The sequence below is a fragment of the Urocitellus parryii genome, chromosome 4, assembly GCF_045843805.1.
Source record: "Urocitellus parryii isolate mUroPar1 chromosome 4, mUroPar1.hap1, whole genome shotgun sequence".
Lineage (NCBI taxonomy): Eukaryota > Metazoa > Chordata > Mammalia > Rodentia > Sciuridae > Urocitellus > Urocitellus parryii.
The window spans coordinates 177,792,269-177,805,065 of record NC_135534.1 but is presented as its reverse complement, the minus strand read 5'-3'; the positions used below and the strand labels follow the sequence as shown (position 1 = coordinate 177,805,065).

The following is a 12,797-nucleotide window of genomic DNA, read 5'->3' as shown; positions in this document are numbered from 1 at the left end:
CTGAGGAGGGGAGACAACTCTTCTTGTTCAGCATCAACGTTAAGCTTGTATGTTCCCCTAAGCGGGATAGCAGGAAGAAAAGATGGGCTGAGGTGCCATTTCCCAGGGCTTCATGGCATGCACGGACAGAAGAGTGGAGAATGGAGAGCTTGGGCCCCACTGGGATGGAACCAGCACATCCCACGGGACTCAGGGAGGAGAGTGTGGATCCAGGCGTGACAGTATAGGAAAACAGACTTGAGTGTTAAACGTGTAAGAAGTATGGTTCTCACAGTTCCAAGGCCAAAGAACAGTGATGTAATGCACTGTTCTTCCTTATAAAGGGTGGCGCACTGCTAGGAAGAAATGTATAATGTATATTGATCTAGACATATTGAGATTCAACAAGTAATTTCAACAGGTTAATTTCTCTTCCAGGAACCTATCCATAAACATCAGAGATGCAAAGCTTTATTGTTTATAATAATAATCTATTATTACTTATAATAGTGAAAAATCTGAGAGAAAAATCCTACATAACAAAAGAGAAAAATTATGATTTCTCCATGTGACATATTATCATTTGGCCTTGAAAAATATTTCTAAAGAAATTCTACCACATGGAAAAATGTTCATAGCATAATGTTGGAGGAAAAGCAGATACAGATTTCTATATAATAATATATACCAATATATAAATATGCTTATAAAACTAGAAGAAATACATAAATAATTTAGCAACTATTATGTTTAGGTAGCTAATTTTAGTTTCTTATACTTTTTTATATTTTGTAAATTTTGTATAACAACATTTTACTTTTAAAATAAAAAAGTCAATGAGAAAAATCATTTTCTGGATAAAAGTATTGTGGGAAAACATTTAAACCTTCATTTTCGGTATATAATTAGGCTTTAACAGGAGTATAGTTTTTAGATAAATGACATTTTAAATATTAGAAAAACTGCACAATTCACTGATTTTAATTCACATTCCAAATACATTTGTGTGGTTCAAAATACCCCTGTTGAGATTAAGAATCCCTGGTATTATGCTACACATTTTTCTTAGGAGCAGAATAAAAAGCTTTGTTCTAGGACCTACTTATTTTCCACTTTTGCAGCATACACTTGGTCTTTCTCCACCACTATGTGGCGCTCCTCAGACACACTGTAATACAGAATCATCTCTTCCATCAGCACTTCCAGCTTATGTATCTCCTGCCAAGGCTGGATGACAAAGTAGCCTGGGTGACAGGCCACCGGCACATATACATCCATGTGCTCCCCTGGCTTCGACAAGTGGACAGGAGGTGGCAGTTCTTCCATAGAGAAAGAGCTGGTATGGTCCACCATGGGCTTTTTGATGACTTCTGGGAAGCTCTTTCTGAAATTCTCTCCAGTGTGGCCTGACAAGGGTGTGTTACCATTTTTGCTGCTGGGAGAGCTGACTGTATTGGATATGGCACTCAAGAACACATCCTTCTGATGCTTCCACAGGTCTGCGTTTGTAATCTGCCGATTAATACTTCGATGAGGATCAGGGAAGTTCTTGGGAGTAAATAAATACACATATGTGATCCCCCTGTTTTCATCCACTTTTGTAACCTTTGGAAAATACAAAGATCAATAAGAAATCCAAATTCACATTGAATTTTGAGAGGCACTTATAATATTAATCTTAAATATGAAAGCACAGCATTTTGCAAAACATACTGGCTAAAATTCATTTTATTTAAGGTAAGATGAACTGTCTGTCACAGCCTAGCAATAAAAAGAATCAAGTCAAAATAATCTATAAAGCAGCAGCAATCTTATGGAAATGAAAAGCTTTGGGGAAACCTTACCACTTGCTAGACAGAGGTCATTATCACTGAGAAGAGTGGTTCCATACGTCATGATGAGAGCTTTTAAATTAATGACATTCCAAAAAAATAGAATAGCATGGTGAGTTCCCATCACCCAGTTTCAACAATTATATAATCATGAGGATGGCAAAAGCCCTGGTCACCATTCCAGGCTGGTATACCCTTGCTGGAATGGAAAAGAAAAAGCTCGGACATCCCCACACCCGTGAGTCCAATTCCTTGTTTGGCCTACTGTACGTCCTCACCCCTCACCCTTGCTACATGGAGAAGAGACCTGGGGAGAGAAGAAAAGAAAGCCCCACCACAGTTTTGCATCTTCTCCCAGAAGACGTTCTGACTCCCCAGCCACCTCTGCTCTTTCTGCTAAGGGGTGTCTGTGCAGGAATACCATGTACTGATAACTGGGACAACACTGCCATGTGTCCCAAAGGCTAGATGACTGTAAATGACTTTCATTATCTTTCATTATCTGGTTTATCGTAGTGAGACACTTCTAGTTGCATCTAATTATCAGACAGGGCTAGAAATGAAAAGGCAGGAACACAGGCATCGAGAGCAGGAAACATCAGTAAGGCAATCCATCCACAGTATTTTACTTAAAAAAATGTTTTTTTCCCAGTGAGATGATTCCATTTAAAATCATCCTTTGAGGTACTAAAGAGATACTGACTATCAGTTTGTTTTGAGGTACTAATGAGATACTGACTATCAGTTTGTTTGGATGTTTATGATACACTAAAAATTTTTATCAAATACCAGAGCTTCAGGAGTTTAACAAGTGGCTTAGAAAAAAATGAGTAGCTGAGAAAACAATATTGTCACATGACAACTGAAGAATATACAACAGTGTGGAACTAAGTATGCAGCCACATGGAATGCAACCCTAGGGGAACAGAAAGACAGGGGAATGGTGTTAGCTAGAGTGAATCTGAGATTTCACGCAGACATTTTTTGAGGGCATTGTGTGTTTATATGTTTATATAAAACAATATCTGCATCAGTTAATAACAGAAAACATCATCTTACATTTATTTCTGCTCTTAGAAATAGGAACAAGGTTTTTCTTTTCTTTTTTGTGGTACTGGGATTGAACCCAGGGGTGCTTTACCACTGAACTATACACCCAGTCCTTTTTTGTTTTTGAGACAGGATCTTGCTAAATTATTGAGGCTGACTTCCAACTTGTGATCCTCCTGCCTCAGCCTCCAAGTTAAGTTGCTGGGATTACAGGCATGTGTCGTCATGCCCAGCATGATTTTTCATTTTAAGATGCAAAAGTGCAGAAAATGAAACAAGAGCTAGTGAAATAAGAAATTTAAATAACCAAAGTTATAAACAAAAGATGTTTATAACCTATTCTAATTTTTAAAAAAGGATGTTTTCAATTATAAGAAACATTTATCAAGTGATATGTCCTTTTGTTGATGACTTAATTCCTTATCACAATACAAAAGTGTAAATAGAGAACCATCTCTGCTATCTTATTAATAATGGGAAAAATTAAATAAATGGTTTAAAAGTAATATCAGGCATACAGGATAACTTCTTAAAAAGAAACAATTAATCCATGAGATATTTTACGGGCTACACATGTAACCAATATTTTGAACGTAAAGATGTGTCCAATTGTGAAAGCACCAGTCTACAGTAACAAAATTCTTCTACACAAACCACTAGTGGCTCTCTGATCAATGGCTCTAGATCCCTTTCTAGAAGTACCAGGACCAATAAAATAACTAACCTTAATGCTACAGTCGGAGCAATTCAAAACAGAATCTCTTAACCAGAGCACAGCATCTGGTGTCCACATGCCAATAGATTGCGGAAGATCAGCTAAGCAGCACTTTATAGCCTGTGGGGGAAAAAACACAATGGAAAAGTTAACTTGTACCCAAGAGTAATGTCAGCATTACTTTCCTACAAAAAGATGCTGTCCAGATAGAGGGCATCAACAGCAACTGCAGGTAGTGACCGCCATAGCTCTTGGTTTGAGTGTCGGTCCCTATGTTCCTGGCTCTATTTATGTCACTACTACTACTACCTTTATTTCTTTTATGAGCCAGGGCCTGCTTATACCAGGCACTTCCCGTCCCACAACTCCGCTGCATGGCAGGCACTGGGACACTATTTTATAGACAGTGAGAACTCAGAGAAACTAGCTTGTGGAAGACCACAGAACTGAGCAGACAGGGTTGGGACACACATCCAGACCTTCCCTCTAAGCTTGACTTAAAAATGAAGTATCTTTTGAAAAAAAATACAACTTTTGCAAGGATCTTTCAAGAGGCTTCAGCGCTCTATAGTATCTCCTGGGTAACTCGTTGGACCACGTACTTGAGCTCACTTTTTAAAGGATGCCTTGATAAGAACTAGGTGGGACAGGGAAACCTAAAATCCACAGCCATCTCATTTACTCCAAAACTACTGCCTTTCCCCACTTCCCAAGCTTCTGTAGAATGACTGCAGCAGGTAGCAAAAGGTGACCCTGGGGATCCCATCAGCCTCAGGTGAGCCTTTTTATACCTCTCAGGTTCCTCCTTTCCTCTCTAACCCCTTCTTCTCTTGTCCTTTCCCCTCCCTCCAGACCAAGCACTCATAGTGCCAGTTGCATGCGGTGGGGAGGGGTCACTCAGAGCGGAGGGAGAAGGCACTATAATATTTGCAGGGGCTGGCAAGTAATGGGGGGAGTATGGGGGGGTCCAATGGGCCAGCAAGTTGGCTAACATGGCACTGCCCATAGGGCAGAGGGCTCAATATTGTGTATTACCAAAAGAAAAGACAGAAGTAGGCTTTTGTGTGGAAAAAAAAAATCTTAATTTTAAATCCTGGGAACTAACCTACATGTTTAAATTATGGTAAGAGCCAAGAGCCAAAACACAACATTTTGAATTAATTTTGGCTGACAGACCATTAGTTTGCTACTGTGACTTAAACCTCTTGGGGAGATGCTGTTAGCCAGAGGCTTGGGTTAGCTAGCCTTTAAGGACCGCCCCCACCTCTATCAGTAATCTTAAAGATGTTAACTAGTAAATCCAGATAAGATTAACAGAAAAAACATTCAGTACCTGTTGGTGCTACAGCATAACAAAAACTACTGTGTGCCTTTCCGACTGGCAGCAGTGGGCCACAGCCCTCCCTCCCAGGCAGGGAACCCCTGGAGGTAAGGCTAGCCCTGGATGAATGCTTCACCAAGGAGATAAAGAGGCCAGAACTGTTGGAAAGTACAGCAGCACTTAAGGTCTGTCTGCCTCCAATATTATAACTGAGCAAAAGGACTCAGAAAAAGGATTCTGAAAACAGGCTTGAATAAAAGTTAAACATCTGTGTAATAGCTGTTGCTAGAAAAGGCAACGGAGGCCGGAGTGAGAGAAACGCTAAAAGCCATGTGAGGTTTGCACAGCTACTGTTTTATCCACTGAATACTGAGAGCAGGAGGTGTCTTCTAGAAAACACTGTCAAGGTATTTTGCAATTACGGAATACCAAATAGTTCTATTTAAAAAAATACTAATTTTAGGGCTGGGGATGTGGTTCAAGCGGTAACATGGTTGCCTGGCATGCGCAGGGCGCTGGGTTCGATCCTCAACATCTTTATTTTTTTAATTTTTATGTGGTGCTATGTCCACCGAAAACTGAAAAATATTTTAAAAATTCTCTCTCCTCTCTCTCTTTAAAAAAATACTAATTTTAATACAAAATACACCACTTCTCCAAAAAGTAAAAAGTCCTGAACAATTTTTCAAGATAATTAAAAATCCTTATCACTTAAAAGTCCAATAAGAGAGGAAAAAAGGGCTGACATTAATCTTTTTACTAAAATGTATGGAGGAAAAGTCATAGAAAATGATTAAGCATGAACATCCTGAAACTATAGGAATTGGTATTGGCATCTAATAATTAAAATGGAACCTCCACCTGGACAACACAGCCTAATGCCTCAGTGGACCTAAATGGAAACATTTATCAAACAATACTGTATAAGTATGACTGGGCTTTCAGTCTAAGTCAGCCAAGTTTTACTTCAGAAATGGTAAACAACCACATTTGGATAAATTTCAATTTTCTTACAAATGAGGATTTTGATCATTGGCAAGATCAAAACTCAGAAAGCATCTCATAAACTGATCACAAACACATCCAAACCTCTTCCAGCAAATCTCCAGGCTTAAGGCATATTGTACCTGGGGTGGTATTGCAATCATTTCATGGAGAAATCTAGGTGGAATTTCTCTGAGCTCTGACACTTTTACAGACGTTGCATTGCCAGAGTCCAGGAACTGAACATCAAGAGCCCGGCTGCTGTGCACATTCGTGATCTGAAATGAGAAAGGTACTAGCTGATTTATTATACTCCAAAGACCAACATTTCCATGCAATTACATTTTATATAATTCAAAACTGCATATTAAAAACAACAAAAACTATGTTATTAATATTTCCTCTTAATTTAAAATGCATTTATTTATCAAGTATTCTTTGAAAGCAAAATTGATTTCAACATCTAGTTTTTAATTCACCTAATCAGTAATAATCAATAAACTAATCATCAGTAAAATTCATAAGGACAGTGGTGTTTACTATTTTCTAATTCCAAGATGTGATTTATTGTAAAATGACTTTATACATTACTAAATATTGCTGATTAGAAGAAGTAATCTGTTCTCTAAGATATTAAAATGTGAGGGAATTTACTACTATATTTTAGCAATAGGAAAACAAAGAATGGAGGAAATTCAGAAACAAAATTGTACTCGCATTGGATAAGTACTGTATTTTATTTGTTTATTTTTATGTGGTGCTGAGGATTGAACCCAGTGCCTCACATGTGCTAGGCAGGCACTCTACTACTGAGCTACCACCCTAGCCTAATACTGTATATTTTTAAAGACACTTTTTATAGCTTTGTCAGAAAAACCTAGTAATTTTTATCATTTTGCTAATTGAAAACCTTTGAAACTCAGAAAGTTTTGGAGAGATAAAACAAATTCCAAATAATTTTAAAAAAATGGAGAAATGACAGAGTCAATTACTTCTACAGTAATTACTTTGTAATTATTTGTGTAACTGTCAAAAATAAAAACATCATTTAACACAGGATCTGCTTCTCATAATTTCTTCCTCCCTAACTTTCTACACATTGCTAAGAGAATACTCAAACCTTCTGCCTACCTCAAAGGTAGGCAATACATAATTTGATAACAATACACATAACACCAGACAGTCATACACTAAGAAAGTGTTTTTGTCTAACATGGACAATCCGAATTTAAACAAAGACACTCCAATTGAGAGAGAGTTTACAAAATGATGCTATGTTTAGTAAAGCCATGAATGACAAAGACTGAGCAACTGCAGGTGGGAGTTGACATAACCACCACGTAGTGTGAATGTTGACTTGAATCCTGGACCAGAAAAACACCTTTAGTAAGACAACGTGGGAAATGTCAAAAAGTTCTGCAGGTTAGTTAAGAACACTGTACTAACACTGTTAACTTCCTGGTTTTAAAATGATATGATGATCATGTGAGATGTCAGTTGAAGAGTACAAGGTAAATGGGGCCTTTTTGTACTATTTTTGCAATTCTTCAGAAAGTCTGAAATTATTTTTTTAAAATTTATAAAGAATTTATATATTTACATATTGTACACAGAGCTTTAAGATATGTACAATGCCACATTCTTTCTAGTGAGTCATGCTTTTGAAGTTTATGGCTAAGCATATAGCACACAAGCCCTGGTCACATAACTTCAGAGCTTGGCCTCCTGACACATTTACATTAATGACAGTAATTACTCCAAAACTGCTTTAATTAATGTAGACAGGCCTGAGTTTTCTTAAAAGGTAAAATCAATTAATTTATTAAAATGTTTCTGTGCAGCATTTAAAAAAAAGGAATAGAGCAATGGTTCTTATCTTTTTTGGGTTGGTTTGAGAATTTTATAAAATTACGCATACTTCCCTTTGCAAATATATAATACGAGTGCACACATATGAACTTTGGATATAATTACAGAAGGGTTCAGGAATCCCACCCCCACACTGAAAGTAGAGGTCCTTGCATCTAGGTTAAGAACCTCTGTACTCAAGGAAAAAAAAACAGAAAAATAACATAAAGCTGAGATTTTCGATTTTAGTAATTGGGCAAAATAGATATGGAAGGGAGGAAAAAGGGCAAGAAGAAAGGAAGATTCAAGAAAAAAAATCAGCAACTACAAAAATCTAAGACACACCTTTTAAAAATATAAAAATGATAAAATGTAACTTCCTTTCAAATTCGTAACTAAGCTTAAAATTGCCAGGGACTGGAAATAGATGAATATGTGAATACAGGGCCTCAGACCTGGGCAGGGGGAAAGAAGGGTCTGAGACTCCCCCAACAAGCCAGATCTCTCAAGGGCTACACCATCAATGGACAGAGAATTTGGAGAACAACTAGGCATTATCTAGTAAAAGCTGAAGCTATGCATTTCCTGTACCCAGAGACTACTTCTAGGTAGATACTCTGCAAGATAAGCGTAGGAAGATTCAGAGCAGTGCTTTTTACAACAAAAAAATGACAAGTAATCTAGATGTTCATCATCAGTAGAAGAAAATAATAATACTGGCATATTCATTTTATTATATCATACGGTGTGAATGTAGATGGACCGGGGTGCATGCATCAACAGGGGTGAATAACTCACAAACACTGGAAGTGAAAAACATGTTTTAGAAAAATCAACACTTTTTGCTATTTACAGAAAAATTTAAAAATTTATTCATTTGGCCATGTTCATCTTTTACTACATATTCTAAAGACATATTCATTATATAGTTCTTGTATCTAGAACCACAGAATTATATAGTTTATACTAGTTAACAAACTACTAAACATACATAGTAAAGTATACATGTACAGAAACAAATATATTAAAAGTGTAAAGGAGGGCTGGGGATGTGGCTCAAGCGGTAGCGCGCTCGCCTGGCATGCGTGCGGCCCGGGTTCGATCCTCAGCACCACATACCAACAAAGATGTTGTGTCCGCCGAAAACTGAAAAAATAAAAATTCTCTCTCTCTCTCTCTCTCAAAAAAAAAAAAAATGTGTAAAGGAATGAATAGGAATGAGAAACACCAAATTCAGCTGGTATCTCTCTTGGGCAGGAAAAAAGGGAATGCAAATAGGGAGATGAACCATTCCGGTTGTCTTTTCTTTCATAAACTGGTGATGAATGTGGCTTATTCCTTTTATTTTAAAACCATGTTTGTATATATGTGAAATGTTTCATAATAAGTTTTTAAAAAGTGATGATTTTACCTCAACTCGTAACCACTTTCCTTTGCAATGGAAGAGGCAGATTTTCCCACAGAAGGGTAATGAGACGAAGCACTCAGACGTCATGTGCTACAAAACAGAAACATGAGATACTTTCATTACTCTTGGCAAAGAGCACATTGCTACACCATTAGAAGAAACACACTGCCAAGGGGTAGGGAGCTGTTTCACCCACATGTAACCCAGACTTCCTGTGAGACCTTTCCTTCCAAGGAGTAAGCCTTGTGGATACAGAAAACATACAAGGGGTACAAGAACTTCTGTCTTGTCATTTGCATGTTTGTTGATGGCAGTGGTTTACTCTCCCTGAGTGTACAAGGCTCACAAATCAGCCCTGTTAACATGTTAGCAGAGAGGTCAGCATGATTCATTTAGGCTCCATCTCCATCACTTACACATTAAGATGGGTGCTGAATCTCACAAGGAGTAGGACAGCAGATGGATGAAAAGTGAGGAGGCTGGGCCAGCTGTCCATAAGGCCTCCTCTTTCCATCTTTTAACATTAAGACTCAACGAATTTAATTCCAAAACAAAAGAAATGTTATCAACACAAATATGTATTACCCATGCCAATGAAATGCCAACAAATTAGGCGGGTAGGTCTTCATCTGCCTCTTCTGCCTGAATGTCTCCTTCTATTCAGGTGAGTGCCTCTATTCTCTCCAAAGAAAATGCCTTCAGTGGCTCACCAGAGCCCGGAAAATGTCAAGAGTGCTTTTTACCACCACAGGTTATAGGACATTATGCAAATGAGTCAACAGGAACAGCCTCTCTGGTGGTCTCAGATTTCTCCAAGACACATTAGCCAATTAAACTTAAGTAATGACCTTGAAATAGCTTTACTTACACACACACACACACACACACACACACCACACGAATGATATCTGTAACACTGAAGGAGGGGATAGTGATCTGAATACAGATTTAACATGATTTATCAAGTATTTTGGAAATATTTATTTTATGTATACATTACTAAATTAGGTACTGTAGGGGATGTAGAAAACTGGCAAGGCACAGTCTCTTCCCCTCAAGAAGCACAGCTAAAATACAAAGCTGAATAGAGTGCTCTAAGTTGCCCAATGCACCTTATAGGTTAGAAGGTAAGGGCTCACTTCCAAGGCAAGGGGGACAGGGCTAAAGTGGCCACAGGGTTTAGTTACTTAGGAATCTCAGCATATTCTAACTATAGTGTTCTAATGGATATGCGGAAACAACTTTTGGAACTTAAAACCTCTACTGATCTTGATTCATAAACACACACACACACACACACACACACACACACACACACGAATAAAAGGGTAAGGAACTTATTAGTAAAATTTAAATTGTAAAACTGCTTTTACCATAGAGAGCCTAGTTAGTGGTGCCTGGGAAGGAATATAAAACTCTCCCCTGAGGGCAGAGTTTTATGGTCCTAAATCCCAAGGTTTCTCCTTTGCTCTAACAGAGTCGCGGGCAGCTGCACTGATAGGTCATCAACTACATGTTATAAATAACGAAGTCTTACTATATGACAGGCACTGTACTAACCAGTAAAGCAGCTATCCACAGGACAATCCCATAGGAACACACTGTCATTATCTCCATTTTAAAATGCAGAATATGGTGGGGTTTTTCTCTTAAAGCTCTGAAGTCTGGGGCTCCTACTTATCTTTCTAGAAATTCTACCTCAAACTATTAAAATTATTCCCATTTCTGCAGTTTAGTGAACTACTTACATGTGTGATTTTAGGACTAATAGTATGTGTGTATGTGTGTGTGTGTGGGGGGGATATTATACATTACCTTGCAGTGGAAGTAGTCCTCTATCTTATGCAGGAGGTCATTGAGTTTGTTCAGACCCTTACAAGGCACCTGGCAGTACAGTGTTCCATCAGAGCAAATGTTAGTCACTTTGACATTTGTGTACATGGCATCAACCTGGAACAGATAGAGGCACACCAAGAATGCTTCAGAACAGAATGTTCTTTTCTCCATAAGGGATATTTACCTAAATATCCCATTTAAAAGTTTGTATTTTAAAATCATCTAACTTAGATGACAGTATCAAATAAAATTATTAAATGTAAAAAACTACAGTTAATTACACTGGATCCTTTTCTTTCCAAAAGGAATACCTAATATACTTGTATCAGGCACAAACAAGACATTTTGCATAGATTACCACATTCCATTGTCTGAAAGGCTAAAAAGGTAGTTAATTTTGGTTTATTTTTCCCCACTTATTTAGAATAAGAATTATCCCATAAACCATGTTTTTGCAACATTCACAGAAATGAAAATAAAAAAACTCTCATAAAACCAATCCCATGACCAGCCTGCTCTCTAACCAGTGATCACAGGTCATGTGAATTTGAACAATTTGAAAAACTATAATTGAGGTAAAGATTTAATTTTAGCCGTTTGTCATCAAATTGTAATAAGAAGACAATTCTCAGTTCTACTTATTCAAACCATTCCCCCAGTGTTTTTATGATGTCTTTACAATGATTATTTTAAAGACCTTTTACTTTTCTTCAGGGTAAATGTTTTGTGATTTATTTAAAAGTTTCTTTCTTTTGGGGCACTGATGTTCTATGCATTTAAAAATGTTAAAGCAAATAATAATAAATATCTTCATGGATTGAATTTTTCCTTTTTGTATTACTTCCCTTCATTATTTGTGCAGAGTAATTTCACACAAAATTAATATATACTCACTGTAGAAACTGGAAAATAAAAAATCACATTCCTAAGAAATAATTACTATTGACAGTTTTCTCTTCCAGTCCCCCCTTCTTTTTTCTCAATATTTATGTTATGTCTGTATTAATCATTAGCCTAAAATCTGTAACTTTGTTTCTGATGATTTTCTCTCTGGTGCATGTGTTTCAGAGGATAAGGGTGGTTAGGGTAGTACCTGCAGGTGAACCTCTAGGGACTTGTCACATATGGCCTTCAGGCAGGTGGCATTGATGTTGATATCATCTTCTCCTGAGGTATCATACAGAACAACCAGGGGAATATCTGACTTGTCAAGTATCTCCACTGCGAAGATCTTCCCACAGGTTAAAGATTCAACCACCTTCACTAGATCAGAATCGTCGTTTAGAACCTCCAGTCCTGAAAAATAGCAAATACTGTAACAGGATCATCTAAGATGGAGAAGCTGATTGTGCCTGCTTGGATCACCTACTGGAATTATGAATCCACCACATAACTGTTAAATTTTATATGGATTCTTTGTTTCACAATCTTATTTTTTAAAAAAAAATTTTTAATTGTAAATGGACATAATACCTTTATTAATTTATTTCTATGTGGTGCTGAGGATGGAACCCAGTGCCTCACACATGCCAGGCAAGTGCTCTACCACTGAGCCACAACCCCAGCCCTCACAATCTTATTTACCTTACTCATCTATAGGTTTTTAAAAGTACAACGTGAATACCCTTTGATACTCTAAGGCTGACAATCTTAAAACAAGATGAAAAACTGATGACCAATCAGAATTTCTCCTTTAGGAGAAACAGCCTTCACTTTATATACAAACACACATTTAGAGACGTAGCCAGGTGTGGTGGTGCACGCTTATAATCCCAGCAGCTGAGGAGGCTGAGTTCAAAGCCAGCCTCAGCAAAAATGAGGCAC

General features: G+C 37.5%; 1 protein-coding gene across 2 annotated transcripts in view; it reads right to left on the bottom strand.

Annotated features, from left to right (window-relative positions):
* The window catches only part of Tdrd7 (tudor domain containing 7), a 67,167-nt gene that overhangs the window by 10,754 nt on the left and 43,616 nt on the right, over positions 1-12,797 (bottom strand). For both annotated transcript variants that reach the window (XM_026379699.2, XM_026379700.2), the window contains 6 exons: positions 12,067-12,269; positions 10,953-11,087; positions 9,141-9,227; positions 6,025-6,159; positions 3,586-3,696; positions 1,082-1,584 (listed from right to left, as the gene is read on the bottom strand). In XM_026379699.2, coding sequence (XP_026235484.2) covers positions 1,082-1,584; positions 3,586-3,696; positions 6,025-6,159; positions 9,141-9,227; positions 10,953-11,087; positions 12,067-12,269 — 1,174 coding nt within the window. The remainder of the gene's footprint in view (positions 1-1,081; positions 1,585-3,585; positions 3,697-6,024; positions 6,160-9,140; positions 9,228-10,952; positions 11,088-12,066; positions 12,270-12,797) is intronic.